This window comes from Amphiura filiformis, chromosome 10, assembly GCF_039555335.1.
Source record: "Amphiura filiformis chromosome 10, Afil_fr2py, whole genome shotgun sequence".
Taxonomy (NCBI): domain Eukaryota; kingdom Metazoa; phylum Echinodermata; class Ophiuroidea; order Amphilepidida; family Amphiuridae; genus Amphiura; species Amphiura filiformis.
This window is the reverse complement of record NC_092637.1, coordinates 48945640-48962079: the sequence shown is the minus strand read 5'-3', so window position 1 is coordinate 48962079 and position 16440 is coordinate 48945640. Positions and strand designations below refer to the sequence as shown.

The 16440-nt window shown below is 36.1% G+C and overlaps 1 protein-coding gene across 3 annotated transcripts; it reads left to right on the top strand.

Annotated features, from left to right (window-relative positions):
* Positions 1–580: 580 nt before the first annotated feature.
* On the top strand, positions 581–8809 carry LOC140162982 (monocarboxylate transporter 12-like). 3 transcript variants are annotated; one of them, XM_072186309.1, is made up of 4 exons: positions 581–929; positions 2871–3014; positions 4786–5612; positions 7863–7980. In XM_072186309.1, exons 1-4 carry the CDS (start codon positions 740–742, stop codon positions 7872–7874), a joined length of 1173 nt encoding a protein of 390 aa, XP_072042410.1. In that variant the 5' UTR covers positions 581–739; the 3' UTR covers positions 7875–7980. The 3 variants fall into 3 exon arrangements, with proteins under 3 accessions (XP_072042410.1, XP_072042409.1, XP_072042411.1); XM_072186308.1 differs by having other exon boundaries at positions 585–929; positions 4786–5631; positions 7863–8809; XM_072186310.1 differs by having other exon boundaries at positions 586–929; positions 4786–4971; positions 7863–8809.
* The last annotated feature ends 7631 nt before the right edge of the window (positions 8810–16440 follow it).

Here is a 16440-nt window from a genome sequence, read left to right as displayed (position 1 = left end):
TTGACATAAGTGGAATTTTAGGAACAACCTAAAAGTGTCCTCCCGTAAAATTTCCACCAGCAAATAAGGACACGGAACCTTAATTCTTGTCGGGATTTCAGAAGAGAGAACCCTCTATTTGCACATGAAATTTACCCCTAGGCAATGGAGCCCAGGAGCGCCATTAGGCGAACGTTTACGGTATTAATGTTTAACAGGTAAAAATCATAATAGTTCCTCCCAAATATGGTGCGTTTGCCACTGTTTAACCCAATTCCTGGTACATGTATACAATGTATGTTGGAGTGGTGTATATAGTTTCCAGTTCCACTCATGAAGTCGTTGAGCGGTCTAACACTCTATGTGTTCTGTCATAATGCTGGTAAGTGCATTGGAAATTTAAAAGCACTGTGCTTGAGTCCGAGTCCACCAGATGGAAAAAAAATTGTGTTTCCGTTTTCATTTTTTTTTTTTCATTTTAGGGAAATAGGCAATTTAGATTAGCATGGCTTAGGGTGGTAGCGTGAATTACTTGCTAAATGTTCATTATCATTGGGTTATCATGCGTATCTGAAAGGACAAGATCATGCCATACTACGGTGTATTTTTGATACACATAATGTGTATATTTTATGATAATACATGTGTGTAATTTATTTTGATCAGATTTTATATTCAGTTTACATGGATAATCTCGCAAGCGGACACTGCAAAAAACTTATATTGTCATTCCTAAAGTTCGGTATTCAAATTCAACTCAATGGCGAAAAATTCGAGCAAGTTTCGAGGTTTCGGAGTTATACTGAGTGGTTTCATTACAAGAGTTCTCATTGTAGGCTTGTATTCTTCATTGGGACTGTTTTTTATAGAATGGAATGAGTATTTTTCGGCGAGTGCAACAAAAATCAGCTTGGTAGGCTCCGTATTCATTGGAATCCTATGGTCATCATGTAAGTTGTTTACTAAATCTCTTTACTTTATTTTTTTATATGTTTGTTCCTCAGGGTTGCAGCCTTTATTTGTAAATATCTCCGTAATGTTTTTCATGTCCTCATAATTAGAACGAGCTGAAAAAATCTTATCGGTAAAACATAATATGTGATACGATCAAGCAAAATCATTCGGAACTCGGAAATATTAATTTTTAGTTTCTTATAGGATAGTAAAAAGCATTTAGAAATCGGGAACTTGCAGAAAATCCCGTTGAAATTGAACACCTAGTTCCAAAGATATGAGCAATTAAAGAGTTTCCAAAACAACAGAAAACAAAAGGAAATATTACCTTTGTTTTGCTATATCTCAAAGTCAACATTTCCGAGTTCCAACTGATTTTGCTTGATCGCATCACATATGAAGTAAACTCAAAGTAGATGTATACCTTTAGAAAGTCTATGGAAAAAGTTCATATCAGTTTGATGACATATGTTTTTCCCTTTTATGTTGAGTTGAAACTAAATCCATGATTATTTCATACCAATTTGATGTCGATAATCGTAGCAACCTATGTACTTTGTGTGATTTCATCCAATTAACTAGACCATGTCTTTTCTCATATGTAAAACAGTCAATTTTCTGAATTGCAAGTAATTAGTCTAAAAGTGACAAACGAACAGATATTGTATTCTTTCTAGCTTGGAAAGATTATTTATAACTGAAAGCAGTTACTGTTAGGTATTTTATCAACTAATTAGCACTAATTATACCTTTTGAATAATTAATCAGGTCTGATAATGGAAGTAAAATGTTACCACCCTGTATAGACGAATCCAACTATGGTGATGGTCAGAATTCAGCCAGTCATATACTGGGTGGATTAAATTGGGTGGATTAAATCCGCTTAAAAATCGATGCTGAATTGTATTGTGTTGTAAACTTTCATCATTCTTTGTCTACGTGTAACACGGATGATGGAATGGAATGCAGTTTAAATATCCTCGCCAAGGCTGTGTCATTTCACATTTTAGGTGGGATAGACCTAAGGGGAGACCCAGCTATGGCTGCCATTGAGGTGTAGGAATGCGTGAAATTGGATTCGTCTATATATCGCACCCTATATAATATATTTTCTGGTGGGCTTTTTCAAGCTCTTTTTGATTTTGTGGTCTTAGATTGAGAAAATGCTCCTGAAAAGAAATATACACTCCCAAACTATACCACATGTTCATTAAAAAGTTAATTGTTACACCCTGTATATCTTCTAGTACACCCTGAAGATTTAGGTCAGTGTAATCTATGTTCTTTTGTTTTCTATGTTTTATATACCTGTAATTGGCACATAAAATGGTATAATCATCTCCAAATTGATGTTTTCAACTATGAAAAAGAATGTCACGAAAGAGGGCTCCACCTTTTGACACATGGCCGTATTATTTTGATGATTTACAGGTCAATAAGCTGGAAGGTCATTAGTCCAAAAACACAACAGAGTACCGAAGTGTGACGTCATAAAATTGTCTTTTTTGCATTTCAGTATTTTTATGACCATATTTCAGTAGAACATGATGAAAAACATCCACAGTCCAAATTTGGTGGGAATCGGATCAAGAGGGCCCGCATGAATACCTAATTAGCCCCATTGAAATCGGTGTAAATTGACCTGGTTCATAACTGTTTGGAACAATGCCAATTTACAATAATTTCAATGGAGCTAATTATGTATTCATGCGGCCATATCTCGGGCCCTCATGATCCGATTCCCACCAAATTTGGACTGTGGATGTGCTTCATCATGCTCCCCCGATACATGGTATTCAAAACGCTGAAATGCAAAAAAAGTTTTTTGTGACGTCATCACTTCGGTACTCTATAAGGATCTTCAAAGGTCAGAATCATAACTCTAGTTTTAATCCTAAACTACCCTAATACCATAACTTTTTAATTTCACATTGCAGCTCTTCTCGGGTCATCTCTGTCCCATCGACTCAGTTTTAGAACCATCACTATAGTAGGAGGTCTAATTGCAGCCTGTTCCTTCACGATTACATCTCTGCTAGTCGACTCACTGGATTACATCATAGCCACATTTGTTGTTGCAGGTTAGTGGTTACAATCACCAGCCTGGTGGTTACTAGGGCTTTTTGTATAGAGGCCGTCAGCCTTTCGCCATCTTGTGGGTACAAATGAGCTATGTGTTAATGCGTCGGACACTACTTGCTATTCACGCATGGAGATGGAACGACAATCACAGCGTGTACCCACAAGATGGCGACATATGACGTCACGCTGATGGCCTCTATTGTGAAGTTGGCTTTTATTTTGAATTTCAAGCTCCTAGAAAAACGATTATATGATACAAACACCACTAAGGTCGTTATCGGTTTGTTTTTTTGTCATCACTGGCTTAAATTTCAACGAATTTCGTCAGTTTTTAGATTAAAGTTGGCTTAATAATGTATGAAATATCCTGCAAGAACTTTTAAAGAAAATTAAGAAAATTAAAATCTGACAGGGTAGTTTAAAAACCTGCTTCACTCGCTTACACAAAAACTCCCGTCAGTTAAAAATCCTGTATAACTATTTAAAAGGGTTCAGACAATACTTAGTATATAGTAAATAAGAGCCCTATTTCCCTATTGATCACGAAGCAGTAATAAATCTTGATATTGGCCCCATTTTTCAACTCAAAACACAGAGAAGATGTCTTACTCTTCCCAGAATCCTTTGCAACATAATACATACCCTCATTTCAACAAATGATGCTCTCATTACTTTGTACAGGTTTCCTTTGTTTTCATTTTGAGAATAGACTGGCTGAAAATGGGTCGCTAGTCAAGAATTAATTATATTTTGGAAGATTTGGGTTTGCTCTTTTCACTGTCGTCACTGTCGACCCATGTAGCACAACAAAAGTACAGAAATTGAAATGGAAGAAATGTATGGAAAGTGTAAGATATCTTCTCTCCTCCAATCCATAGGCTAGTCACATTACACAATCACCCAACACTAATTGAAACACAATCCATTTTGCATGCGTTCATATCCCAAATGTTCACACAAATATCAAAAGTCCCCGAAAAAGTAGTGCCTAATTTGCATAAATCCAAAATGGCCTCATATGCCACGTAAATAAAACGGGGGATAAAAAATACTGCTTAGTGTCTTTCATTTTCAAGAAGATGTGTGTTTTTGGAAAAATAATTCAAAGAAATCTTTGTAATAGCTCACAAAATATCAACAAGACAACAATGCTACACATTTTCAATATTTTTGAATTTTTTTGCGAACTTAACCCCTGGGACGTAACCAGACTCAGTTAACAAGTGGAGCACAACCCATTTACTTCGTGTGTTGGAATTTTACTAGATATTCCATAACGATACTAAAACGTGCTCCTGTGTCGTTCACAAATACCAATTGTCGTGCAATTTTTTGTGAATTTCTAGAGAAAATATGTGACTTTAGAGCGTTGTTTGTCATTCGATGTGTGGCCCATTGTGATCGATGATTTTACTGGGCTGAGATTTTCCACATGCTTCTATTTCGTGCGCAACACCGTCATTACAGTTTCAGTTTCAGTTTATTTTACTATGCATATATATACATGATACATAATATGATATTATAAATAAATGATTTGAATACATAAACATAGTGGGCAAACCATACAGAGCAGATGCTTGACTTAAATGGTCACCCATAGAAAAAAAGAAGATATTTGTATTATCTTGGAGCATCGTTAATTAGGTAATCTATTGTTCTCCATGATTTTATATTGTATATGGGACATAGTGTCGCAATCATCATACCTCCTGGCCTAAAATTTTATATCAATTTCTCAATGATGTTTTTTTATATATTTTTTTCCAGGTGTGGGTTTGGGAATAGCATATTTATCCGCCCAGGCAGTACTTCTTTTCAATTTCGACAAGCATCTTGGAAAAGCTACCAGCTTAGCAAACTGTGGCTCTGGTGTTGGGATGTTCATCATACCTCTGTCCTTCCGATATTTGTTAGATGAATTTGGATGGCGTGGATGTCTTTTTATTGCAGCTGGTATTTATACCAATATATGTGTCTGTGGAGCTCTGTTACGCCCATCACCCTCAGAAAAGCATATGCGAAAACACCAGAAAGTAATGGTTACAATTGATGCGGAAAACACCTCTTTTGTCGGACTAACTTCTGACCCTAATGATTCAATTTTTACAACCATCATGAAATCATTACAAGGCATCGCGAACTCACTAGACATCTCCTTATTTTATACCAATGCTCGATTTGTAGCATATTTTGTCGTAGGTTTCCTGTGTGGTATGTCCTTTCCTCCTATATTCATATACTTAGCTCCCAAAGCGGTTCAAGACGGTTTGACAAAAACAGAAGCGTCATATCTGTTAAGTTTTGTTGGACTTGGAGGGACTACTGGAAGATTTGCATCAGGAGTTTTTGTAGACTACAGTCCCTTTACGTTATCGAGTATCTATGCTTTGTCATATTTAATATCAGGAATATTAGCTTTACTGTTACCACTTGGTAATACGTTTGCTGTTTTAGCTACAATCTCAGTTTCATTTGGCTTCAGCACTGGAGTCTGCCATTGTTTATATATTTTCGTTGCCAAAGAGTTTGTCGGGTTGGATAAATCACCTGGAGCAGTGTCGTGGTTCAATGCGAATTATGCCTTTGGAAGCTCTGTTAGTATTTTCCTTGCAGGTAAAAGAAATAATTATTAAGACGCTGCCCTAAGGGACAGCACAATAATTATCTGCCTATATGGTGGACAAATTTCAAAATGCCATGCAACAAAATCCTTACTCGATCACCCTCACGATATGCTAAAAAACATTGCACCCTCTCGGTCTATCAAAATTGTTTTCCTCCGGCCAGCTAAAACTCACCTCTCTTTTGCATATATGCCTTTTCTTACATATCAAAAAGCCTTTCGAACTGCCAAAAATTGCAGATTGTTACTGCGCAGCCTGATTTTAAAAATTTTTCACACCTATAATACAACCCCACACCCAAAGCGGCCATACCGAAATACACCTCATACAGATCCCACCACATATAAATATAAATGCATCAGCCCGCAAGAAAAATGCACACGTCCGAGAAGTACTGCGCGTAGTACGTGGGGTGCCCGCCCGTGCATTTAGACAAAATCAATGCACGGTTTTCATTGTAACGTGCTCACTTCGTGCATAATGTTCAGTGTTGGAGGACTCGGGACTCGGACTCGGACTCGAGTCCGGACTCGAGTCCTTTTTTCAAGGACTCGGACTCGGACTTGGACTCGGGAGCTAATGACTCGGACTCGGACTCGGACTCGGACCCCAAGGACTCGGGGACTCGGCTCCGAGTCCTCCTCGAGTCCAGCAAAAAAGGGTCTTTTTAGGTCTTTCATTTTCGTTCATTGTAAACTTCCTTGCTTGATCAATGATCACATCACGTGATTAATTTAAGTAATTTTGCATGCAAATAAATTCAGTTTGTAAATAAAAGTACAACTAAAAAGCAAGATTGCTTTCAGTTATATCTTTATATATAAATGGATTTTAATCATAATCATTTGTTTTGACATGACTGCTTTGTTAGACACAAGTCTAGAAAGATACATTTTGGTAGGGGTGTGTTGAACTTGTGCCGAACTTTGTGGTCAAAATAGGGGCTTGATGAACTGAAATTTCAACATTTTTGTGGAGGTCTGTGAACTAAAATTGGGTGAAATTTCAAAATGTTTCCAAATTTGAGCTAAAGAGCTACCATTTTCAGAGTGTTAGGCTCAATGAACTGGAGCATGATGCAAATGTGGGTCTTAAGGAACTGCCGGAGAGCCTGAACAAGACCCTTGCTTGACCCCCGGAATAATAGACTTACTGCTTAGGCCTACAGCCAGATCCAACACCCCTTCGTTTGGCACCTGAAGTTTGGTACTGACCCCGGGTGCTGACGTCATATATTTATTGTCATAATGCATCTTTTGCCTCTTTAAAACACAAACCTAATAAGTTACTGTGATTATTCTGTTTCCAAGGTATGCTACCAAGGGGCTGAGCAAAAATTATGGTATTGGGGGAAGGTAAAATTGTGGGTAAGAATTTTTTGGCCGATCGAAAGGGAGGGTGGAAGCCATTTTTGGCAAACCGAGAGGGGGGAACAAGCAATTTTAGGCATTATGGGGTACCTTTCAAATAAAGCGCTTTAAAAGGCTTATAGAAAACAGTACGGAAACGTTTACATATTATGCCATGGAAAAAAATAATATAGAACTAAAATTCTGGTTAAGTATAGGCCTACGTTGACAAAGTATTGGTGAAAACCCCGGGGCTTGAATTTGATACATAAGGACTCGGACTCGGACTCGGACTCGAACATTGAGGACTCGGACTCGGACTCGGACTCGGACATCAGAAATTGGCAGGGACTCGGACTCGGACTTGGACTCGGACACCAAGGACTCGGACTCGGACTCGGACTCGGATGATGAGGACTCGACTACAACACTGATAATGTTATCATCAATATGCTTTAAGGGCTAAGGGTCAGTTTAAGGTCAGCAAAGTGGTCAAAATTTAAACTTCCTGAAATTTGGCTATTTGCGATATGAGTTATAAGTCAAAAGGCAAATCATCAATATGAAGGGGGGGGGGTCAGATTTTTTTGCCAAACAGGGATCAAACATTTGAAAAAGGTATTCAACAGTTAGAAAGCAAGATTCTTCAGATATATTTAAAAAATCTCAGTATGTTTTAAATCTGCATCTCTTCCAAAAATATTGCGCATTTCTGAGGCATACATTGTATTGTATTACGTTGTTGTTTAAATAACGAGTTCTTCGTTCGTCGGCTTTAGGAAGGAATACTCGAAGTTGAGAATGCCTTGAATTTTCCAAACTGAAAACAAACAACTGTCTTCAATTCTATTCCATCTTTTATTCCTAATAGGATACCTGGTAGATTTGACAGGCAGTTACCGTGCATCATTAACGACGGCAGGAGGCTTCGGTTTGCTGGCAGCAATGATCTTATTTACAGAACCTCGATTACAGCATCTTTACGAATCATATTGTAGGAGACGTGATGTTGTACAAGGAGGGTCAGGTTTTCGTCATGAACAAATAAAACACAATGTGCTACATTTCAAACAAGATTGTAAAAAGGGACAAGGAGCTGATATTAAGGCTATTACAGAAATGATATCATCTGTCTAACATTCACGGTTGTTTGATGACATGTAAAACTGAGTCATTTTAAAGAAAAGTTGAACAATGATGGCGCTATTTATCCAAAATCTTGTTTGCATCTTTACAAGAGATAGACATTTGTAAAACGGTGCTATAACATCAGCAAACAGACTAACAAGTGACAAGGGTATTTTCAAAAACTTTTTATCATGAAATGTAAGGTATGAGTCGTATTATTTGGCTAATTTGAATTAAAAGTATATGTAAATAGCGCCCTCAATTTGCACACAAATCTACAGTTTATAGAATTAAAATTGCCACAAAAAATCAGAAAAAGATGAATAATTTGATATATAAACGAAAATCTATGTTAAAAGTTGCTCCAAAATATATGTGTATATACATTTTATTAGTGTTATTCAGGTCTAGAATTGAACATTATAATAATGTTTTGTTGGAAAAAAATTAATAAATGATCACATCAAACAACCGTGCATTCTCTTTGACCTTAATGAAATTATCTTCAACTTTGCTTCTTTATGTTCCTATGCAGCACATGTTGATTATTGATTGCACTTGCTGTGTGATAATAAAATGATATACCTGAACGTGCAATAACATCTGTCTTCTTGTTTTTAAGTTAAGAATTTTATATTATCTTAAATTTAAGCATATAATTATCGCACTTTTGCGATTTTGATAGATCTAGTTATTACTGTACGTGTTAATAAACAATATATTATTAAATAAAAAAATAATTATATTATGTATTAAACGTGTTTAATTTTCGGATTTTGCTCGAATGTCGAAAGTAAATCCTGGCTATTGAATTGAATGTACAATTGATGTACACACTGGATGTAGTGGTATATTACAATGTGTTTAAAAAAATCCATTTTTTTCTATTAGTTGCGAATGGAAATCTTGTAACTATGGTAGGCAAAAGACCTGACGGCAAATACTTTTAAAAATAAGCCTACATTTGCCAAATGTATGCTTTCCCTTTATCATATTTATTCCAGGTCGTACTTATTATTGTCGTTTCTCATAATTGGCAAATATTAAGGTTATTAATTATTTTAAACTGTTGTGATTTGGTAGTTCACAGCATCTTACGAATGGTAGTGAGCTTTAGCAAAAACTGCATTGCTCAATTCATAGCGAGCGTGTAGAAGAATTAAAATATCACAGATATACTTTTATAGGTGCTGCGGTTGTTAAGTTACGATGTAAAAAGGGCTGAAACAACAACACTTTGGTAAAATGTACATAACTAATTAACAACAATAAATTAAGCAAGTTTGCAAAGTATACGATTTGTAGAATGAAATTTGCAAAACATCAAGGTGTTAAATTTCAATAATATATTGATCTAAATAATGAAAATCGATTTTTAGGTTGCTTCGACCAACAATACCTCGTCTACCCTTAATACGTGCAATCAGTGTGTGCAATCAACCAGCACGACCTTTCTATATATCGGTTAACTTGTAACCATAGTAACATTTGTTTTTTGAAGTTTGGGCATATGTACATGTTATCAAATCGAATATGTACAGTAACGTAATGACAAATAAATCTGCCCTCCAATGAACAAAAAAAAGTATCTACTACCGTAAAGATTGGCAAAATGGCGCACATGGGCTCCTTTAGCCTTGACTCAAGCCCTATATCCAATTTCAAGCATTCCTACACCTCAATGGCAGCCATAGCTGGCTCCCCGTCGGGTCGATCCCACCTGAAATGTGACACGATGTAAAATGAAATGTGATGTCACCCGTGTTTACACGTAGACAAAAGAATGATGAAAGTGTAGGTGTTTGCAGGTGAAATGATGCGACCTTGGTGGGAATTTTAAACTGCATTCCATCACCCGTGTTACACGTAGACAAAAGAATGATGAAAGTTTACAACACAATACAACATAACATCGATTTTATGTGCCTTTTTATACTATTTATAATTGTGACGTGTCATGTTAAAAACAGATACTTTTGGGCAGGTTATCAAATTTGAATTTTTTATTATATTTTGCTCCACAACGCCGTTTTTCCCAATGAAATCGGACATTCCTAAGCGAGGATATTGAGCTTGTAGGTTATGGTATTATAAAATTGTAAATTGAGATATCGGCCTTTAAAGATATTATTGACAATGTTGAGAGTAGGAATTAACTTGAAAAATGTCTCAAAAAATACAAGATGCCAGTTATATTCCGGTCTGAAACTAAAAGACAATATTTTAAACATTAATAACATCACAAATTCGCAATAAACTCAAATCACACCGGGCAGATTTTTGGCTATTTCTCCATTTACGATCCTGCCTAAAAATACTCTGCTTCGGATATACCACGTCACAATTTTGTAACTGTAAATACTACATATTATTATTGACATGTTATTTCTCATGATAGTTCATATGGTAGTACCAAAACCATATTAATTCTAATGCGACATTTGTCAATTTCTTGCTTAGTGACCTGATTAAAACAATCTTTGTAACGCATGTGATCCGTAACATATTATTCCCAATGCCTATGACATCAACATGTACACCGTAGTACGCTATGCAGACAAGTTTCTAAAAGTGTTGCTAGAATAAAATAAAATAACGCTAATTTAAGACAAAGGCTAGGGAAACCCGATTACCTTTACGGAAAGAGCCGAGTGGTGGGGTTTCAAGCAAATATTTATTCATGCAAAAAACTGCATCATCCGAAATATAAAATAATATATTAATATCAAGGGATGGGGTATGAACGTTTGGACAGTATTTATTGTGGGACAATAGAGCGCATCAGACATATCGAATTGCATTATGAATACGAAGAATGTCCTTCTGATATCTAATAATTTTGATTTTTTTGAAATTCGCAATGTAATACACATTTTATGGCAAATGATTAAAAATTGATATTTTTGATATTTAACAGTACTCGAAGTAAACTTTCTAAATCTGAGGATTTATACTTACAGTGTATGTAGGTGGAATGAAAAGCCGTAGATCAATTGGAAATTTTGACCTTTCGTATTGAAGATGTGGATTTTTTCCCAAAACACCAAACAAAATTAGGTCTTTTGGGGGAAAAAATCCATATCTTCAATATGACAAGGTCAACATTTTCAATTGATCGTCGGCTTTTCCTCCCAGTTACATACACTTTAAGAATATATCATTAGATTTATAAAATTTACGTCGATGACTGTTATATATATATATGAAAAATGTGAAAAATATCAAATTTTGATAATTTGTTATAAAATTTGTATTATATTGTGAATTTCAAAAAATGAAAATTATTTGATATCAGAAAGACATTCTTCGTATTCAGAATGCAATTCGATATGTTTGATGTGCTCTCTTGTCCCACAAAAAATACTGTCGAAACGCTCAATACGCTCATTCCAGATCCCTTAACTCTGCATCATAACGATTTGTGATGCCGCAATCGAGTCACAATGAATCTGGTATTGAAAGCAGAATATTTACTTTAATTTAGTAACACCATTGTTTTTAATTAGGTGTAAATAAAGACTGAAAGATGGTTGCATATCTGTATAAAAGTTCATTAGTATCCCAGTAACAATTAATATTTTGGATTTTTTAAGTAATCTTTCAATTTCTGAAATTAACTTGTGTAAACTTTTTCCTCAGCGAGTTACAAAAAATGGAAATTCCGGTATTTGTCCCAATCATAGGCGTAGATTGGGGGGTGGATAAGGATAAATCCCCATAATTCTAAACCTGGTATATGTTGAAAATGTGTGGGCTTTAAACTTCAAATTTCACGATGGCTACTTATCCGTGCTACTTATGAAGTCGCTGCAGAGCTGTCTAAGGTGCGACGCTATGCTCTCTCACTAAGCTGATAAGTGCATGCAATTTAAAAGCATGTGGCGCGAGTTCGAATGCATCTGGTGGAAAACTTGTGTTTCCTTTGTGAAAATTTTCATTTTAGGAAAAAATGAAAATTTTGTGAAAATTTTCATTTTTTTCAAATTTATGCATGACTTATGGTGGGTGAACTTCATGTAAAAGGCCATTAGAATTGGTTTTCATGCGTGTCTGTGTCAGGAGACTATAGAGATATTATCATGACGAAATATGGTGCATGTTTTGTTGCACGTAATGTAGATTTCTCACTACGATAGTTTGTGGGATATAACCAGACACTGCGGAAAACTTGTCATTTCTAAAGTACGGTATAAAATTTTTTAAATCAATGGCGACAAATACGAGTAAGCTTCGATGTGTCGGGATTATAATGAGTTGTTTCATTACAAGAGTTCTCATTGTAGGCTTGAACTTTTCATTAGGACTGTTTTTTATAGAGTGGAATGAATACTTTTCGGTGAGTTCAACAAAAATCAGCTTGGTAGGTTCAGTATTCAATGGAATCATATGGTCATCATGTAAGTTGTTTGCTGATGTCACTTAATATTATTTATTTGTTATTATTATTTGTAAGTTTGTAAGTGTTTACATACTGTCTTTCTACTGAAACATCTTTATCGGTACAACCTAATATGAATTTAAACAGGTAAATAAATTTAGGTAATTCTGGTTTTTACCATTTCTACTTGTCCAAAACAGTTGAAACTTGATTATGTGATAAGATGGCACATTTTGGAAAAAAACAAGAAAAAAAAACCCCAAACAACAACAACAACAAACAAACAAACAAAGGGTACAGTTGCCATAATAACCAATTTTAGGTGTCGGCTTACATTTCAAACGGGGACAGTCATAACTTCAGCTCGGAATGTCCCATGGAGCTGCTTGAGGGCTCAAATGAAAGATCTTGATTCAATCTGTGCAATAAATTTCTTAAATGTCACAAGAGCGTCATAGTATGGACAGTATTTTTGAAAAATGAAAACTATTCAAATCTCGTACGAAGCTAATTCATAGTCATAAGCGCAATTGACATGGATAATAACACAGTGATTTAGGTTTGTTGCACTCCCGCATACTTCATAAATTAGTGTGTAAGTTAGACCAGTTAAGTCCATTCCCAACTGATTTCAACTGTCCCCAGTTGATGAATGCGGTCCAAAATTCATAACATCATAACAGAGAAAACAGTATCTCCAATCATAAAGCTGAATTTATATTTCATCGCTGAGCGATAGTGATTATCTTAGCGATAGCGATTAGCCAATGAGGTAGAGCGCTTTTTGTTGCTTTAAACACTAGTGTATAGTGGATAGCCTGTCATGATTGTGCCAAGTATATTATCAGATACATATCCCCCGGTGAATGATGCATTCATAAACGACATAAAATTGTGGTTTCTTTGTTTATGGGATATAAGCGATGATGATGGAGATGATTAGATTATAAATAGGTTTCTTGCACCGGAAGGCAAAACACAAACATCTCACCTAGGCTCTCATATCCCCTTACTTATCGTCACCCTCATAACCACCTAGTGCCTAAGTCATTATTACATGTTTCTCAGTTTTCTGAGTAATAAACCCATCATGAATAACATTTCCAGCCGCATTCTTCATTAACTTGTGGAATACATCAAAAGAGATAAATTCCACAAGTTAATGAAGAAAGCGGGTGGAAATTTTATTAATTATGGGTTTATTACTCAGAAAATCAAAATTGCAAATGAGAAACATGTAATAATGACTTCGGCACTTTGGTTATGAGGGTGACGTTATATTGCTTCCACTTCCCCCATTCCCACATCACCTGAAAATAATAAATGACATAATATGAATATCGGTGCATAACCTCATGAGGCAACGTACTTTTTAATTACAATGTAAATTTGGTCATGCTGCTATGTCTTCTAGGTGCGGCTTAGAACTTTTTGATATCCCCTCGTACTCGGACTAATAACCCTTCGATCAAACGGTCCCGGTCCAATTACTAAACTGTACACATGATAGTTTCATACATTTTCATTTTACATTGTAGCTCTTCTTGGGTCATCTCTGTCCCATCGACATAGTTTTAGAACCATCACTATAGTAGGAGGTCTATTTGCAGCTAGTTCATTCATGATTACATCTCTACTAGTCGACTCACTGAATTATATCATAGCCACATTTGCAGTTGCAGGTTGGTGGTTACAATCACCATTTTCCTGAACACTTTACCCGAAGCAAAAAGAAACCCATTGGCTCAAATATTTAAATTTTCGATTCGGGATAATTTCTTGACCAAAAGCCCATCCACCCGCGTTAGACGACATTTCCTGCACTTCACCATTGTAGACATTTCGCTCGCTAACTAACGTTAAAGCAATAATGTGTGATTTGCATCAAGAATAGATTCTTATTTAAAGGTTAGTTTTCACTAATCACATTGACCCTTTTTATTTTCGTTCCAAACCAATGAGGTAAAACAAAGAAAATTGGTATTTCATTCCAGTACCTACAATACACGTATTAGCTCGCCTATCGTATTGTTATCATAATTATTGGCGGAGCTTCACGCAGCTGGGTTGTGCAAGCAAAACCTAAGACTAATGCAACACAGTTTATACGTCAAGACGTAAGACGAATGGCGATATATACCCAGTTTATACGTCAATGATTCTATGTTACACATGCACGCGATGTGTTTATCCATCACTCGATTGGTGATCTCTGAATAAAACCGGAGATCACCGGATTTAATATAAAAACTTAAATTTTATTGTAACTAAAGCACTTCAGGCTTAGACTTTCACGTGGTATTTTAGTACTCCGCTGGACATTACAAATCATGCAAACAGTAGAAATTGGGGACAAATTGAGGGTGTCGCTGTGGAGCTAATCACACATTATGGCTTTAATCTTAATCGTTTCATGGGAAGAACCTTGACAGTTAGCCTATGTAGAACTTGATTACATGTCTCGACTTTGAGGGGGGGGGCTAAAGATATCTACAGACAGACCTTGCTGGAATTCAATGTTGAGTTAAATGCGCAATTAAATAGTCGTTAATGTTCAGCTTTTCATAGTATACAATTTCGTTGTCAAATAAATATAAACGTTCAATTCAACCACACGTTTAGAAAAAAGGAAACCTCCAAAAAAGAAACACTGGTGGGAAGAATTTTCGCACCACATACGTCGAAGTTCACTTTTCAAAGGGCGAACGGTAGCTAAAATAACAAACAACGACTGGTAAAAAATCTACTAAAAGGCGTACAATTTGATATCAATTTCTAAATATTATGATATTTATACTTCTTTGCAGGTGTGGGTTTGGGAATAGCATTTTTATCCGTTCAATCAGTCCTTCTTTTCAATTTCGACAAGCATCTTGGAAAAGCTACCAGTTTAGCAACCTGTGGCTCCGGTGTAGGGCTGTTCATACCGCCGTTCTTCCGATACTTGTTGGAAGAATTTGGATGGCGTGGTTGTCTATTCATTACAGCTGGTATTTTTACCAATATATGTGTCTGTGGAGCTCTTTTACGCCCTTCACCCTCGGAAAAGCACATGCGAAAGCGCCAGAAAGTGTTGGTTACAATTGAAGAAGAAAACACCTCTTTCGGACAGACTTCTGACCCTAATGATTCAATTTTCATAAGAACCATGAAACTGTTACAAGGCATCAAGAATTCACTAGACATCTCCTTATTTTATACCAATGCTCGATTTGTAGCATATTTTGTCGTAGGTTTCCTGTGTGGTATGTGCTTTACTCCTATATTTATCTACTTGGCTCCCAAAGCGGTTTGACAAAGACAGAAGCGTCATTTCTTTTAAGTTTTGCCGGATTTGGGAGCATTATTGGACGATTTGCAACTGGAGTTTTTGTAGACTACAGTCCCTTTCCATTATCTAAAATATATGGTTTGTCATATTTAATATCAGGAATATTAGCATTACTGTTACCACTTGGTAATACGTTTGCTGTTTTAGCACCAATCTCAGTTTCATTTGGCTTCAGCACTGGAGTCTGCCATTGTTTATATATTTTCGTTGCCAAAGAGTTTGTTGGTTTGGATCAATCCCCTGGGGCAGTGTCTTGGTACCATGCGAATTATGCCATCGGAAGCTCTGTTTGTATTTTCCTTGCAGGTAAAACAAATAAGTATTAAGAACATGCTTTAAGGGGTTGTGCAATAATTATCTGTCCTCTGGGTGGGCAAATTTCAATACTGCATGCCAAAAATGCTTGCTCAGTCTCCTTCACGGCAAGCAAAATACCCTTGCCACTTCCAGGTCTGCCAATGTTGTTTGCCCCGGCCATATCAGCCAAAAAATAGAAATAAAAATGAATGCGCACCCTTCATTTTGAAGTGTTTCATTTAAAGGTTACAACATGAATGTGTGCCAAAAATCTCTAGCCCTACTTTCGACCTGCCAAAAATTCCAGATAATTAT

Bases quoted from the DNA above. Each gene is read 5' to 3' on its own strand.
- LOC140162982 (XM_072186308.1), top strand. From the start codon at position 740: ATGGCGAAAAATTCGAGCAAGTTTCGAGGTTTCGGAGTTATACTGAGT. The intron at 3,015-4,785 runs GTTAGTGGTTAC...ATTTTTTTCCAG, and splicing joins AGCCACATTTGTTGTTGCAG to GTGTGGGTTTGGGAATAGCA. The intron at 5,632-7,862 runs GTAAAAGAAATA...TATTCCTAATAG, and splicing joins TGTTAGTATTTTCCTTGCAG to GATACCTGGTAGATTTGACA.